At 50.2% G+C, this 17,356-nt stretch overlaps 1 protein-coding gene and 1 long non-coding RNA gene across 5 annotated transcripts in view; one reads left to right on the top strand and one right to left on the bottom strand.

Annotated features, from left to right (window-relative positions):
• The window catches only part of SCN5A (sodium voltage-gated channel alpha subunit 5), a 99,267-nt gene that overhangs the window by 16,564 nt on the left and 65,347 nt on the right, over positions 1-17,356 (bottom strand). For 2 of the 4 annotated variants that reach the window (XM_023619740.2, XM_070236857.1), the window contains exons 17-21: positions 13,537-13,977; positions 11,914-12,078; positions 9,219-9,339; positions 8,276-8,430; positions 1,219-1,392 (exon numbers count right to left, since the gene is read on the bottom strand). In XM_023619740.2, coding sequence (XP_023475508.1) covers positions 1,219-1,392; positions 8,276-8,430; positions 9,219-9,339; positions 11,914-12,078; positions 13,537-13,977 — 1,056 coding nt within the window. 4 annotated transcript variants of the gene reach the window in all.
• Positions 9,218-11,690, top strand: LOC138918238 (uncharacterized). Its single transcript, XR_011427318.1, has 2 exons — positions 9,218-10,896; positions 11,004-11,690. It is a non-coding gene; the product is annotated as an uncharacterized lncRNA (long non-coding RNA).

Genomic DNA, 17,356 nt, shown 5'->3' with positions numbered 1-17,356 from the left:
TAGACCCTGGCCGGGGCTCCTGGGGGCTGAGCTCCTCCCTTTGGCCTCTGAGTGGGGTGTCGGGACTGAGCACAGGCCTGAGCCTGTTATATAACCACAGGAAGGACAGCCCCTGCTGGTGGGCAGAGCCTGATGCCAAGCCTAGAAGCCATGGGCGCCTTCTGGAAAGCTCTTCCCAGTCTGCAGATCCTGACCCACATTCTGTTCTACAGGACCCACCACAACCTGATGGTGAGCCCTCACCTGAGCCTTTGCCCTCGCTGTGCTCCCTCTGCCCTCCGTGAGTGCGCACCTGAGGCTGCTCCCCATCTGGAGTCTCACTTCTTCCCTCTCTGGCTGCTCTCCCACTTGACCGTGTTCAGGAACCCCGCTGGACCCTACACTCACCCTGCTTTGGCACCCAGCAGTGTCCTGGGGTCCAGGAAGCTGTGGGGCAGGGCCCTCCCACTCCATCTGCCAACTGGTAAAGAGAGGACATGCCAGCCTCCTCCCCAGGCCCTCCCCGGACACACCCCGGGCAGGCAAGCCTTGCCAGCTACCTGGTTGTCCAGGGCAGCAATCCAGAACCCCTCAGCCAGTGTTCATGGCTTTCCTCCTTCCCTCCATCCCCTGGCTCATCCTCCCTAAGTGATATCTTCCACCTGAGCCAGGAGGCTCTCCCCTGCCCGCCCAGCATCCCCTCACCAACCCTGTCCCCTCTGGCCTCGGGCTGTACAGACAGCCCCCTCCTGGGTGTGGGCATGGAAGCTCTTAACTGGCCATCTGTCTAGTGGGCCTGGCAGACACTTCACAGCACGCCGTGGTGAGTGCTGCAGCACAGGCTTGTCTGCTCCCCGCTCTTCTGGCCACCCCGAGACGGTGAGCACCCACTCCTGCCCCGGCTCACACGCCTGCCTGGACTGCTCTTCACTGTCCCCCATGGTGGGTCTAGTCTCCCCCAGAAGCCTGGGGGCTCCTGAGGCAGGGCCCAGGTGACCCCTGCTCCTCCATCTCCCCAAATTGGGGTCTTGATGGCAGGGCCCAGGCCTCTCCTCTGTGATCCCAGACTCCAGGCTCCTGTCCTTCTGCCTGCCCCACGACACAGTTGAGCGCCTCCACTCCAGCCTGCTGACTCCTGCCGCCCCGTCATTCTGTCCTTCTGTCCTTCTGCCTCAGCTCCCTCTCGCACTGGCAACGGGTCTCCCCGCTCCTCTCTTCCCTTCAGGGCCCCCCACTCACATCCACGATGAGGAAATCGAGCCAGCACCAGGCGTTGGTGAAGTACTTCTTAAAGCCGTAGGCCACCCACTTGAGCAGCATCTCGAGCACGAAGACGTAAGTGAACATCTTGTCGGCATACTCGAGCAGGACTTTGATGGTCTTCCTCTCCTCCAGGTAGATGTCCTCAAAGGCCTGCAGACCAGGTCGGACAAGGCGGACATGACACCCTGACCACTGCCAACCCCACCCTGCACCAGCTTCATGTCTAACAGTAAGTGCCACCCAGGAGGGTGGGGAGCAGAGGCGAGACGGGTAGTGGAGGGGGTCCCTCCACGGTCAGCACTGGACCACCTCAGCCTGCTCTCCAAGGAGCGTGTGCACATGTGGGCCGTGAACACATCTTACGCGGGATGTGGACAACAAGGCAGAATGCCAGTGAGACTGGATCTTCCTTCACATAAAGAGCAAGTCTCAGCTCTGGGTTAGAGCATCTTTAAGACCTTTCTAAAACTTGCTCATCTCCCGCTTTAACAAGGAGTGAGGTCGCGCAGGCTCGGCTTGTAGCCTGCTGCTAGGAACAATACAAAACATTTTTTTGTTTTCTCTCCACTTCGTTTTTACTCTATTTACTTTATACAGTTACCTACTTTTCATGGGAAACTATATTCGCTTGCCATTATAAGAATCATTAAAAGTTTCCCTTTACGACAAATTTATTTAAACAAACAAAAAACCAATGAGAGCTGATCTAAAGCTAAATTTTAAATAAACGATGGTATAGGCAGTCTGTAGACAGGAAGTTCAGGAAACACAGGACTAAATAAAGTCAAACCTCCTGCATGCTCAGAATCTAGGGGTGGACGTTTCTAAAATGCCAGTTGTCTTTCTCCAGCTCGTTGTTCCTGCCTCAACCCAAATTCCTGAGCCTACAGAGAAACTGATGGCTGCCAGCTGCCCTCTGCCACCCCAGTCTTCTGATCTGTACCTGCTTCTCCTGAGTTACTTCTCCCTGTCAGAGCGTGCTCTGAGGCTCCCAGTCTAGGCAACTGAACACGTCACAGAGGGCCCTGGGGGGCTGCCTCCACCTGTCGCTCTGGGCCTCCCTCTCTGACTGCAGGGCCTCTGTGAGCTGCAGGGGTCCAGGCGGCCCTCGCTGTACGCACTGCTGAGGCAGACATATGCTAATCTGGTCAGTGTAGACGGGACAACAGGATAATTCAGGTCCCCAATGGACTTTGGGAGTTATTCAAGCTAAAAAGTAGGTGTGTTTTTTCTGATTATAAAAATGTGTGTTTCTTATTAAAAAAATTAAATAATATAGAAATTATAAAAAAGAGAATAAGGGGCTCCTCCAATTTCATGACACTAGAGTAGCCACTGCTAACATTTAGATGCATATTCTTTCAACACTCATGTGTGTGTGTGAGCACAAATTTTATAACATATACTAAATATTTTGCTTTGAAATTTCTTTTTCCACTAAACAATCTTTTGTGAACATTTTTTCTACTCAATGATGTGACTACACACAATGTCATTCTTTTTAAAGGCTACATAGTATTTCATTATTTGCATATACTACTGTTTATTTAGCCCAATAATCCGATTAATGAACATTTCTGGTTGTTTCCAATTTATCCCTCGTAGTAACAACATTGCAATGAATAATGTGTCTGATTATCTGTTGAAGACAAATTTCTAGAACTGAGAGGCCAGGTCAAAGGTATGCTTTTGGTACAGATTGGGAACAGGACCTCCAGAAGGGGACACCAACTGACATTCCCCCAACAGTGCACGAAGGTGGCTCTTTCCCCACCACTCTACCCACACCGGTGGGTGTTTCTCCTTTGTCACTTTTCCCAGCCTAATGAACAAAAATTGTTTGTTTACATTTTTATGTATTTTATGACTAGCAATGCTGACTTGGATACTTGTGGCATTCCTTTTGTGACTTGCCTGTTCACCTCCTTTGCCTATATTTTTACTTGAGTGTCTGGTTTATTTGGGGACATTAACTCTTTATTTGATACACTTTATCCTAGCCGCATGCCTTTAAATCCTGTTTACCATACTGAAGTTCTACACTTCATTTTCATTTATTGTTTTTCATATATTCATTATACGAATTCATTGTATTTCATTTATTTATTATATCATTTACTATAATGTCATTATATAGTTTATTATGATTTTCATTTAGTAAAACATTTGGCATCATGTTAAGAAAGTCTTTGCCTATTCCAAAGCTAGAAAAAAATGACCCTTCTTTTCTTTTCACTTTCTGGTTTCATTGTTTTATGTTACAATTTAAAAAATCTAAATATATTTTGGTAAAGAACAAATGTCACCTTGACTTTTTTTTTTTTTGGTGAGGAAGATTGTCCCTGAGCTAACATCTGTGCTCATCTTCCTCTCCTTTGTATGTGGGACACTGCCACAGCATGGCTTGATGAGTGGTGTGTACGTAGGTCCGCACCCAGGATCCGAACCTGCAGACCTCAGGCCTCCGAAGCAGAGCACCCAATCTTAACCACTACACCACCAGGCCAGCCCCTTGACTATTTTTTTCAGAGTAACTTGTTAATTGTCCCAACACTTTATTAAAGAATCCACTTCAAATCCACAATTTGAAGTCAACATTATCATATACCATATTTCCATATTTACTTAAATCTATTTCAGACCTCTCTATGTGGTTCCACTGTTCTCTCTCTCTTTCTGAATTAGTATCATATGAATTTTCCTGGCCATGTTTAATAATATTCAAGATAATCTTTAGCAATGCTTTTCAAGTTCCCTCAAAAACGGAAATTTACTGTTATTGCATGGAATATATTAACTATTTTGGGAACTAATCGTGTTCCTACCTAAGATCAAAGTATCTTTATTGTATGTTTACCTATTTGTCTTCTTTTACATTCCTGAGCAAAGTTTTTAGTCTTCATGTACCTTTCACACATTTCATGTTATATTTATTCTCAGTTATTTTATGTTCACAATGCCTGGCATGTAAGGAATATTCAAGAAATGTTACCTGTGACTAAACGGCTTCTGTTAGTATAAAACAAGAAGAAGAGCAACGATTACCTGTACATTTATTATATAACTGGCCATGTCACATTTTTAATAGGTTTTAAAATTTTTCTAGGCAATCATTATCTACAAGTAATGATATATTTCTATTATTTTTTAACTCTTGTTTTACACTTGGGTATACTGACTTCAATTCTTCTATTTTCCAATTTTCATACTGTATGTTTAATTTTCTTGATTAACTGCACTGGCTAGTACTTCCAAATTATTATTAAATAATGAACAATAGCTAAAAAGTAGTTAAATCATCCTTTTTCTTATTCCTGACTTTAATAAAAATGTTTCAAGTGTTTTACTACTAATGATGAGGATGGAAGTTAATTTGAGAGTAAGTTTTTCACTAAATTAAGGAAATGGATTTATTTCTATTCTTAACAAAGTTTTAAAAATTAAGCATTCATTGAGATAATTGTATGGTTTTTCATCTTTGTCCTATTCATATAAATAGACTTCCTAATATGGCACCATTCCGACTTTTTAGAATATACTCAGCTATGACTTATTTCATGTTTTAAATATATTGCTGGATCCTATTAAGATTTTTGCATCACTGTTCATAAGTATGGAGTATGAAAACTGGTCCATGGTTTTCCTTTTGGTATATTTAAGGTTTCAAAAATCAGCATTATTTAGCTTTCAAAAAAAGAATCTGTACACTTTCCACCTTTTTTCATACACTAGAATATTTTAAATAGGATTGGAATTATCTTCTTCCTTGAGAACATGAAAGAATCCACTCTTGGAGATGTGAGAAATTAGATTAGTTAGTGGCTTATCTATTTGATTGTTTTAATTTTTCAAGGAATCAGCTTTGGAATTTTATCAGTTTCACTATTTATTTCCTAATTTATTAATGTTTTTATTTTATTAATTACTTCCTTTGCTTTCCTGAAGATTTTGTTGTTATATTTCTAATTTCTTGAGTGAATTTCTTAATTACTTTACATTCTTTCTATTTAATAATAAAAGTATTTAAGTCTATGAATTTTACTCTTATCACAGTTTTGGCCGCATCCCACATGCAATCTTCTCAATATTGTTATTTTCTAGTTTTTTCCCCCTAGTCACAGTTTTTTCTCTACTTCTATTTTTCATCTCTTATTTTTCTAGGTTTCAGGTGGATAGAACTGATTGAATCATAATCTTTGACTTATGACACACTGTCATCTTTGGTCCATGAATAGACCATTTTATTTACTTGCTTACTTATTAATATAATAAACACCCATGAACCTACTACAAACTACTTTCTGTTTGATTTAAGGTTTAAGAATGACTTTTATATTTCTAAAGGTTTGTTTTTAATTTTCCTATTTTTGCTAGATCTAGCAGTTTCCTTATCTGTAAAATAGGCTTAATAATAATACCTATCTCATAGGGTAACTGTGAGAATTAAACGAATTAATGTTTGTAAGATATTTAAACATGGTCTGGCACATAGCAAGTGCTATTAAAGTGTTAGCTATTATTTTTATTATTATTAACTTAGATAAAATTTATTAATTCTATGTATGTTTTAGATTTTTCATTGTCTTGTTCTTTCTATTTGATTTGCCAAGAAATAATGTAAGTGTGGTAAAATCTCCCTGTACTATTACACGGTTGCCACTTTTTAATGTTTTTTCCCCCAATGGTTCTTGCTTTATATAAGTGCTATGCAATCCCAAGCCAATATGCTCATAATAGTTATATTTTTATTATAGGTTCGACCCTCTTTGTATTATCTGAAGCATTTTACCTTGAATTTAATGTTGTTTAATATTAACAGACAAAAACACTATGATTTTTGTTGCCATTGTTTGCATTTGTCTGGTATATCTTATTATTTCACCTTTTTTTTGAGGAGGAGGATTAGCCCTGAGCTAACAGCTGCGGCCAATCCTCCTCTTTTTGCTGAGGAAGACTGTACCTGTCTCCCTCTACTTTATATGTGGGATGCCTGCCACAGCATGGTTTGACAAGTGGTGCGCAGATCTGCACCCGGGATCTGAACTGGTGAACCTTGAGCTGCTGAAGCAGAAAGTGAACTTAACCACTGTGCCATTGGGCTGGCCCCTTATTATTTTACTTTTAATATTTCTGAGTCACACTGTTTCAGAGAGCACATGGCTGAGGTGTTTTTTTTTTAATCTATTGAGTCCTTTTCTTTTAAAAGATGAATTTTATCCAATTACATTTATTATTAAGACACCTGTTTGATCTTGCCTCTGCCATATTGTTTTTTGTTTCCTGATTTAATGTTTCCTTGTTGCTTCTTTTTTTCTCCTATCTTTTGCGGTAAGATCTCTGTTTTCTTTAAAAACTTTCCCTTCAGCAATTTGGAAGAGATATATAATCTGCTTTCTGTTAAACAAGTTTATAACTTTAAATAACACACTCAGACTTCTTTTTCTCAATATATCATTGACATGGTTTTTTTTTTTTTTTTTTAACAGTGCTTGGCTGTCTATCCTGATTAGATTCACCACTTGCTTGCCAAAACTCCTCCTCACTTATGCCAGGCTGAGCTTTTCCTCTGCAGCCCAGACTAAATGGCTCTGGCTGCCCTTGTTTGTGGCTGTTTAAAAACAAAACTCGTTAACATATTGTCAAATCATCCTTCTCTGAAGCCTACGGAGATTTGGCTCTAGCTGCCGATGGTAAAACAGCATGCAGCCTGCAAATCATGGCTCCGGGCCCACTCTGGAATAGGGGTGAGGCAGCACAGGGTGGGTGGGAGGCCCAGAGCTTTAGAAGTGACGGCCACAGTGCCTCCCCATGGCCTGCCCCTACAGGAGGCAGCACAGACTGGAGGCACATAGCCTCGGATCAAAATGACCCTCTCCCACTCTGTAGTCCAAAGCATTCCCTATTACTTGCTTATCCATGGCGTTCTCACCTCCCCAGAAATATCAGGTGCTTACTTCTCCTGGGCCAGAAAAGTTTGTTTATTCTGCCTTCTTGATCACCCCTCTCCTGCTCACTAGCACCTTCCAGAACCCTCTCCAGGGTTATTCCATCTCTTCTGAGAAGGGCTCTGAGAGGTCACAGAAGGGTGCTTGGGAGCCAGATAGGGATCCCTAGAGGGGCTCACTGCTCCTCCTGGCCTCAACAAACCTCCCTGTTCTCCACAGTGCAGCTCCATCTGCTTCCTCCAGAGAGTCTTCCTGGTTGCTCCAGTTCCCCCTGATCTCCCAAAATCCTGAGTCATCTCCGTTCTTGCTCAACTCTCTTGAGCTGATCTCTGACTATCTCAAACCTGCTGAACCTGGCGTTCCCAACTAGACTGGGAGCTCAAGGCCAGTCTGGGGTCTCCTCCTCCTATTGCTTCCCTGTGGCTCACAGGACTAGATACAAGAAGAGCTTAGAAACGACCTATTGAACAAAGGGAGGGTCAAGACAAAGGACTCTGGAATTCAACTGTCTGGGTTCAAAGGCCACATCTGCTGCTTGTGAGTGGTGGGGCCTTGGGTAAGTTACTTAATATTTCTACAAAGGGTTGTTGTGGGGATTAAATGTGATAATGCATGAACTACATAGCTTGGCCTCTAGCTCTAGAAGACATGGGATAAGTGGAGCTACCACTGTAGTATCAGCCAGCATTGTCAATTGCATTGAAACGGTCTGATGGAGCGCCTGAGGCTGTGTGCAGGTGGGTGTGTCACCAGAGCTCAGGCATGGGAGGTTGTTGACCTGCAGCCTATGCCAGCTGTGCACTGTGATCTGGGGTAAATCATTTTCCTTTCGTGGAACAAGGGAGCCTGGACAGATGACCTCTGTGAGCCCTTCCCTGCCTCCCTATTTGACCTTATCTGACCTCCCTACCTGCTGTGGGTGTTGAGAGTTTGTGAGCTGATCCCTGATCTGGGGCCCTGGGGAGTGCATTTTCAGCAGAGGCTCTGCCCCAGTCTCTGGCCTGGCTTTCCAGCTGGAGACCTCCTTTCCCCACTCTCCCCGGCTCCTCCATCCCTCCCTGCCCAACCCTGCATCCCCAGGAGGGTACCAGTGCTCCACTGCTGAGCAGGATCATGAAGATGATGAATGTCTCAAACCAGCTGTGCTCCACAATGCGGTAGCAGGTCTTGCGCAGCTGCCACCAGACCTTCCCTGGGCCCTGCGTGGTGTCCACAGTGCAGCAGGGACAGCGTCGGACACAGCCTATGAGGGATGGTGAGGGGTCAGGCCCAGATCAGGGCCTGTGAATGCCCATGTCTGATGGTTGAAGGAATGACTAAGAGGAAGAGGTTACAATGATGGGATAATGAACAGGGCAACATGGTGGGCGGGGCCATGGCAGGGGTGGGGGCGAGGAAGACTGTGGGTGCTGTGCACTTGGGCCCACACTCAGCAGGGACTCTGTGGAGAGGCTGGATGGACTAGGCACCCAGTGAGTGGGTGAGGGGCCTGGCAGGTCTGAGCAGGGGCAAGGCTGGGGTTGTGATGGGCTCCAGTTTGTCCTCTGCTCATCTGGGAAACCCTCCCCACCCCAGAGAAACCTTCCAACTGTCTTCTGAATATACCACCAATTCATAAAAGCTACAGATGCCAATCACCAACATGGCCACATGCTACACCCACGAGTATTTACAGAGGGCCTACTATATGCCAGGCACTATGCCAGGGCCTGGGTGAACAGGGGTGACTAGGATGCAGTCCCTGCTGCTGTGGGGGCACAGAGTTCTGTTACCACCCCACAAATGCAGAATCATGAGTCCTCAGTGCAGCTGATCCATAGCTGTCCAATCCAGCACACTGTGGGCAGACTCGCCATGATTCATGTCACGGGCAGATGGAGGAGCTCCCAGGGTGATGAGGAATTGGGGAGGGAGGGCAGGCATTGTGGTCAGGGTAGGGTGCAATATGGCTGTGTGCCCCATGGACCTGCTGGTCCTCCTGCCCCTCTGGGCAGGGCTGAGGCTGGGGCAAAGGGCCATCCAGGGCAGTACCTTCGGTGAAGCAGTCCTCCGGATCCTTGACGTCCTCACCGAGGTCAGGGATCTGCTCCATAAGGTCAGCAGTGTTGGTCATGTCTGCTGTGCTCCCTTCAGAGTAACTGTCCTCTTGGGTCTGTGTGCAGGGGTGTGGGGACAGGGTGGGCAAGGGTGTGAGTCTGGGCCATGTAGCCTCCAGCCTCGAGCCCAGAGGCTTGGGAGCACACCCTGGGAATCTGAGCTTGGGGTGGGTGGGTGGGAACTGCCGTGGAGCCCACAGAGGGCCAGTCAGGGCCGAATTGAGGCTGGACCTCAGGGCTCCTGGGTCTGTGGTTCTGATCTGCTGGAGTCTACAGCAGGGGTGCAGGGGGTGTGATGGGGTTCTGGGAAAACAATGGGGATGGGGACTACATCCAGGAGGAAATAAAACAGACACAGGGCAGCACCATGGACACACACTGGGACATAGACACATACGGTAGCTTGGCACATGCAGAGGAAACAGGCATGCCACACCCAGAACAGTCTGAACCAGATTCACAGGCACACATAGGTGCAAGGTCAGACATGCAGAGAACAGGCCAGCGACCCAGCCTACACTTCTCGCTCAGTTCATACGGCTGCTGCTGTGATGCGCAGAGCCGGGAGTAAGAGCAAGAAAGTGCCGGAAACTTCCCTGCCTGGCCATGCAGGGTTCTGCTACCCTGATGTCACATAACCTGATTATAAAGAGGCATGCGCGTGTGGCGTGCCCTTGTGAGTGTCTGTGTGTGTCACGTGTGGGGCTAGTATCGAGGGTGCTGTAGTGACCACAGCTGGTGCTCTGCCCAGTTCCCCTGTAATAGGCCAGGGCACCTGTTTCCAGCCACTGTGAACACTGGCTGCTTAGCCAGCCCCTTCTCCAGAAAATCATCTTCAGACAGGCAGCCACCATCCTGGAAATGGCTTGGAGGTTACAATCCAAGCCAGGGATGACTGACACCCAGTGATGCACTGAAACGGGAACATAAAAGGCCAGCCCCTGCCTTGGGTGGGGACAACGCCATGGTCAGTTCATGCTCCAGAGCTCCCCACGGGACCAGGCTGTGGCTAGAACGTGGCTGCCACGTCTGCAGGACCTTCTTCCTCTGCCTCATCCCACTTCTTTCACTCCTTATCGCTTTCCCAGGAGAGCCCTCCCTCAATACAGCAGTGGCACAGGAAGCCTGTCTCCAGCTCTGCCTCTAGAAACCCACCTGAAGACAGGTGTGGCAGGGGGTTCTCCGAAGGAAGGGAAGCCTTTGTGGGATTCAGGTCACACCTAAACCCCTCAGCTCAGCTGGCCCCCTTCCCACCGCGCGGGCTCAGGCTCCATTTAGAGACGGCTGGTTTGAATTCTTAGGCATCCCTCTGCTCCTAAACTCGCCTTCTTTTCTTTTCCTTCCATGATTTGCTCCATCGGTATCTCAAGTCTTCTTTAACTTTGAGGTTTGCGATGGGGAAGGCTGGATCCCAGTGGGAAAGCAGAGAGGGCCCCTCCGGGCCCGGTGGAGCCATGGCCGAGGGGTGAAGCTCTGCCTTTCAGGGTCCCCAGTGGCCTTGAGGGTCCCTCCCTTCTCCTCCTGGCTTTGCCGTGAGGCACTGAGCTGGGAAAGGCACAAGCTGGAGGAGGTCTTCACGCTGCTTTTCTTACCAGACACTGGAGCTGCCTAAGGTATGCGGGGCCATCCTGCGGGAGGACCCGTTCTCAGGATCCCACTGCAGGAGAGATGAAGGCTCCTTCTCCTAGGAAAGGCTCACCCACCTTGCTCTCCCTTCTAGGTCCCGCCGTGAACTGATTTGAATGGAGGAAGGAGTTTCAACATTCCAGCAGGGGAGCCCCTTCTCCCTGTGACTTCCTGCCCCTCCTGTGTCTTCCTGTTCCCATGTGCCTTCACGTGTCAGACCCTCCAGGGGGAGAAAGGTGATCTGCGCAGTCAGGACGATGATTCCACTGGGCCCTGCTCCAAAGCTGGCCGTGATCACAAAGCCTTCCATGAACCCATCCCACGAAAGGGAGAAGGCAAAAGAGAAATGTTCCTTTGGAGCAAGTCACCACGGCTGGACTGAGGGCCGAGGTCAGGCTGCAGGACAATGGCACCCCGGCACCATCTCTGAACACGTGACCTCCACCTTCCACGGTGCCCGGTGTGAGCCGGTGTAGGGGTGTGGGCTGGAGGTGTAGTCAGCAGTGCTCTCATCCGTTAGGTTGGGTGTTGCAAACTCAAACGCTTATGGGGGCCAGGCAGGTAATGAATGGAATGAAGTCAGGCAGGTGGGGTCTGTTGCAACTGGACAGCTCAGCCGGCGTCAAGGGGGCGGTCACCACCTGGCTCCAGTAGGGTGGCTTCTCTAACTTCTTTTCAAGAGAAGCCAGAATGCAGACTTTTTGTATAAAATCTCCTGGGTTTTAAAGGTTGGTAGCTAATTCAAATTAAAAGCCTTTTGTTGCTGGAACAAAACCCTACAGTAGGCCCCCTGTTCACTACTTCTGCTTTAGTCCAGGTAAGAAGCAGCTGGAGGCCAATGTGCCAAGAACTTGTTCTTAGAGCTCCCCCAAGTCCCCCGGGATGGGGTGATCTACAGGACAAACGTGTGCCAAACAGGACTGAAGCACAGGAACCGAGTGAGGAGGCGTGCTCCAGCCCAAGCGGCAGTGCCTACTGGCTTCAGGGATGAAGGTGTGCGTTACCTCACTGCACCCTGGGGCCGGGGGCTCCGCTTGCCGCTGCTGCCGCCTTTCTGCCGGAGCAGCACTGGCCTCATAGGCCTCGGAGGAGGTGGTCTCTGACACCTGGCTCCAGGCCCTGGGCTCTGGGAGGGCCTCTTGGCCGCCAGACACAGGATGGGATTCCTGCTGAAGAGACCCCCCTGCCCATGAGCTACCTGGCCAGAGCGTTTCCAGAGCCTTGGCTCTGCTTTGGGCCCTGCCCATGCACTGCAGCCTTGTCTCCCGCCCTCTTCACGGGGCCTCATCTCACCGAAGACCCCTCCCTCGGGGGCCCTGAGTGGGTGGATGGGAGGCTCCTGGTAGGTCCAGGCAAAGGCCCTGTAGCCAGACAAAGCACCTGACCAGCCTGCCATATATCTCCCCCTCTTCCTACTCCATGGAAAGGTGCAGCTGGGTTGCAATGCCCACCTCCCAGTGCTGGCAACTCCACTTAGGAAGGACATGCTGACTTCCCCCATGAGTTCCCATGGCACCCCCCCAGCTTGCACACACACACACACACACACACACACACGCGCGCACAGGTCCCAGGAAGCCAGAGCCACCAGGCTCAAGGGAAGAAAAGGAGAAGAAAAAGGAGGGGCAGCTGGAATCCCACTCCTGTGCTGGGCATGTCCTGAGATAACTGGAAGCCACGGTCCTGGCAATGCCAACACTCCCCTCCCCCAACACACACTGCCACTGTCCCACAGCCTGACTAAAAGGGCCGAAGCTGGCCTCTAGGACCATAGCGAAGCAGAAGGATGTGGAACCAAGCCTGGAGCCTCAGATCAAATTCCATGCATGGGGAGCAGCTGCTCTTCATAGCCAGACCCACTCGGTGCTGCCCAGAGGAGGTGGCCAGGACGGGCCCAGCTAAACGGAGAGAACCAGTCCTCATTGTTTGACCTAAAGACCTAAGGAGAAGCCATTCGAGCCTGGCTCAGGCCATGGGGAACGGAGGGAGCAGGGATGGGAGTGTGGGGGTGGGGGGCAAAATCTCTTTTGTCCAGACTCTGGTTCTAAGTGTTAAAAATAACAGGTTGGGAGATAAGATAGTGCTGTCTCTGACACCTGCCACCACCTTAGGAGAGCTTATTTTTAAATCTCAGAATCAGCCTGGGCCTGGGAGGAAGGGAAGTCCCCCTGGCAGTCAGGAGGTCAGGGGACTGCACTCCTCCCTCACCAAGACAGCCCACCTTGGTAGTCCTGGAGGGGGACAACGGTCCGAATGGAGACTGGGGACCAGGGGTCCTGGGTCTGTCCTAGATGCACAAGGAACTCCTAGCAAGTCTCTCTTTCTGTGCCTCAGTTTCCCTTTCTGTACAAATAGCTGCCCATGACCAGCCAGGGGATGAATGATGGACAACAGCCCCTCCCAAGATGCCCTCCTGGGCTGGGTTCAGGAGAAACGGTTGAGAGCTCGTCTCAGCACCCTTCTTAGGCTGGCTGTTGGGGGACGGCCTGTCATTGGCCTCCACCCCACCCCTGCTGTGGTAGTTTGTCAGGAGCAGCTGCTCTGAGTGAGGCCAGGTCCCCTGGACAGCAGAGCCCTGGGCCTCGGACAAGGAGATGCTGCATACACGTGAAGGGTAAGGGGCTCACCTGCTTGCTGGACTCTTCCTCTGTGCCCAGGCTATTCTCCTCTTCCTCCTCTTGGTCATCCGTGTCTGATTCAGCCATGGCAATGGGCACACACACAGGCTCCGGATCCCCAGGGGTGCCCTGGCCTGGCCGATTGCCTTCCTCAAACCGTGTCTCCTTGCGGGCTGGAGGTGCCTTCTCTGTCTCTGGAGGCTGTGGCGAGCCGGAGGTGGCAATGCAGCTGGGCAGCTGGTCACGGGTGGCAAGGGCTGCAGGCTTCTGAGGCCGCTGCTGCAGGAGTCCACAGCAGAAGTCCCAGGTGGTCCGCTTGACAAAGCGCAGGCCCCGCTGGATGCGCGCCAAGGCCAGCTGGAGGTTGTTCATCTCCCCGTCCTCGTCAGGGGCTGTGAGGTTGTCTGCACTGAAGGAGCTGAGCAGCAAAGCCAGGAAGAGGTTCAGGACCTGTGGAGGTAACAGATCAGGCTCACCAAGGCAGGCACCATGCCATGGGCACTCAGCCTTGGGTCCATGATGGGGAAACTGAGGCCCAGGGACCTTAAGGACTGCCAAAGGCAAACAACTCTAGGTTGAACTCTGGGCCCTGGCCCCTCATCCTAACTCTCCACTCTGTTGAATATAGAGAGTTTGGCTATAAAAGGAAAGACAGATTCTTATCCCTCCTCCCAAGGGCTCAGACACAGTCTGAGTTGAGGGTGGTCAGACCCAGGTCTCTTGTGTCTTGGCCCATGTTCAATGAGAGAACAGTGGGTTCATCCAGTGAGCAAGCCTACAGATGGGGCCTGCTGCCTTGGGAGTAACGGGGGGCAGTGGGGAAAGGATGAGCACAGGGCCTCTCCCTGGGAAGTGGGGTCCAATCTGCGATCACCAGGCACAAGACAGGATGCCACCTAGAAGCAACCCAGAGCTCTTGGGGCTTTCCTGGAAAGGGCCTTCTGTGTCTGTTGGTGAAGGAGGGGTAGTGATGGGCCTCTGAGCTCCCCACTAAAGCTGGCTCACCACTCGAAAATCTGGGGCTCCTGCTGTGGAGCACACTCGATCTGTGTCCCCATATCTGACTATGCTTTCCAGGTGAGTGACATGGGGGACTGAGCAGAGAAGGGGGCAATGGCAGGAAAAGAGGCCAGGTGGCATTTGAGACTAACTGCAGGGTCAGGCCACGGAGAGGTGGCTGCATCGGGGTTGGGGGGGCAGTGCTTGTATGGGTGCTGTGTACAGGACTAGACAACTGGGATGGGGTGGAGGGACCTGGGCCTGGAACCAGGGCTGGCCCATTAGGCTCCAGGGAGTCAGGAGAGGGGCTGAGGTTTCAGAGGTACCAGAAGGCACAGTACTTTCCATAAGTTATTCATCAGGAGTTAGGGACTTGGGACCTCATAAGTGGGGGTTGCATAATCCTTCTGTCTTTGGATGGTTCTGGGCTACCACTTGTTAAGCCATCGCGTGAGTGTGAAGTTTTAGCTTTTGTTAAAAAAGAGGACTTTAGCTGAGTGGCAAGGGGCTGGGCTTGGGTCCACTTCCCAGGCTCACGGAGCAAAATGAAGATGGCCATGCATTCATGCTCACATGGGTCAGCCAGATGCATGAGCATCACCAGGCCGACAGGACAGAGACACACCTCCCTACCCTCGGTTTGGTGTCTCCTCCCAGCCACCCCGGGAAGGTAGTTTGGTTGAATGGGGGCCCCTATGGCAGGGTGGTGTGTGAAAGTGGGTGCACCGTTCTCACTGGAAACCAACTCTGAGCCCCTGTTCTGTCTTCTCACAAGCCCCCAAGACATGCTTGTCAGAAAGCTGGGAACAAGAATTATGATGAAAGCAGTGGGTAAGGTTAGAGTGCCAGGCCTCAGAAACATGCCTTTGATTTAGAAAGCAATGCACATTCACGCAGGCAGCATGGAAAGGTTAAGAAGTAGGAGCTCCCACACTATCTCTATGGAGAGAGGGTCACTGTGACACCTGGCAGCATTTTTTATGTCGTCACTGGGGGGTGAGGCACGTGATGTGATTCAGAGCTGCTGTCTACATTGACCTCTGGCCTGGCCCCTGGCCTCTGTCTACACTGCCCCAGGCCTGGCATGCCTCTGTTCCTGGTTGCCCAGCCTGGGTCCTCCCAACAGCCCTCAGCACGCCTAACCCCACATCCCCTGACCTCCAGGCGTCTGGGGCCCAGGCTAGGGGCAGGGCAGGGGGGCGCCTGGGCAGCCCTGTCCACCCACACAGGACCTAGGGCCTCCCTTGTCGCTGGCTTCAGAAGATCGGCTTCTTCCAGTGCTTTCCCCGTCAATCATACTGCTGCTCCCCAGCCCCTGCCTGATCATCACTTCCCATTTCAATGGCAATCTTGCTTCCACCCACGCCCGGCAGCGGCCCAATTCCTGAGGCCGCCAGGGAGGGGGCTGCGTGGGCTGCGTTAGCTTCCCTCCTCCAGCAGCCTCTAATCTTCTCATCCCCAGGCAGATCTGCTCGGAAATCACAGGGCTGCGTGTGTGAGCGCAGCTCAGCCTGGCCCTGGGCTGAGAGCTTGGTGTACTCACATCCTCCTTGGAACACAGAGTCTGGCGGCTCCCGGGCTGGGCCAGGGGCTGAGGGAGGCTCCACCCCAAGGGGCAGCCAGTTTGAGGGATGGAAGGGGGGCTGTGGGGGCAGCCAAAGAGCTGGGTTCTATTGGCACTGTGCACTGATCCCTTGCTTCCTCTCTGGGCTCCACCTGTGAGGCCCGAGGGAGACTGACCCCAACCTAGCCTGGTTAAGGCACACGGAAGGAGAAAGCAGGCAGGGTTGAGGAAGGGATCTGGCATCCGCGGCCCACAGTACTGGCGCCACCTAAAATCCCTCTATGAGCTGATGTGAGCCTTGCTGCCTACTCCAGCAGGAGCCAGACCATGCAGGTGCCATATCTGAGCATGTGTGGGCTACCTGTGTACCCAGGAAGACGGCTCCACGGTGGACACTGACTTCTTCCTGGACCACTGACTTGCCTCAGCCTTGCCTCTTTCCAAGGCCCCTTCTCTGGCATTTAGATTTTGATCTCTCTCAATTCCAGAATTCCCTACATTGTAAAGACACAAGGCAAGATGCACCTTCCCTAGGACAGAGAGGTGGCCCTGGGAGCAAAGGCCTGGGCCCCTCATGACAGAACAGCAGGGACTTCCACCACAGCTACCCAGGGTGACATACAAGGCTCTCCCGGGCCCTGCCTCACCTGTACCACCACCTGCCTGCACCTGTGCTCTGCTCACCTTGCTCCTTCCCTCTCTAGCATCACCTGTCAATCAGGTCAGCTCCAAACCCTCCTCCATGAAGCCTTCCTTGATTTCCACAGTTGGAAGGGATCAGCACCCCTGGGCTTGCCCTTAATGGCTCTGATCATTCTGACCAGCTTAAGAGTTGTTCCATGCCTGTTTGAACTGTCCACCTCTCTGCTCTCTCAAGTTGGTGAGCAATGTCAGGGCCACATTCACCTCTGTATCCCCAACAACATCTGGCACAACAATTTGCATACAATAGGGGCTCAGCAAATGTCTGTTAAGCTGAACTGGAAAACCGTGCGATAAATCATTGAAGTGAATGTCTAATAAAATAATGGGTAGATGAGTAAATAAATAAATCATTGAATATAAAAATGAGTAAATAATGAATAAACAGGTAAATAAGTGGGTGAATGAATAAATGAGCAAATGAAGAGTGATGTGAATGAATGGAGGGGTCAATGAGTAAGGGAGTAGATAGGTGGATGGATGAGTAGATGAATGGGACTGGTAAATGAGTGACTGGATGAGTGGGCTGATATATGGATGTGGGGGTGGATGAATGAGTGGAGG

This window comes from Equus caballus, chromosome 16 (genome assembly GCF_041296265.1).
Source record: "Equus caballus isolate H_3958 breed thoroughbred chromosome 16, TB-T2T, whole genome shotgun sequence".
In the NCBI taxonomy this organism is placed as follows: domain Eukaryota; kingdom Metazoa; phylum Chordata; class Mammalia; order Perissodactyla; family Equidae; genus Equus; species Equus caballus.
The sequence above is the reverse complement of the archived record's forward strand: the minus strand, read 5'-3'. Positions and strand labels throughout refer to the sequence as shown.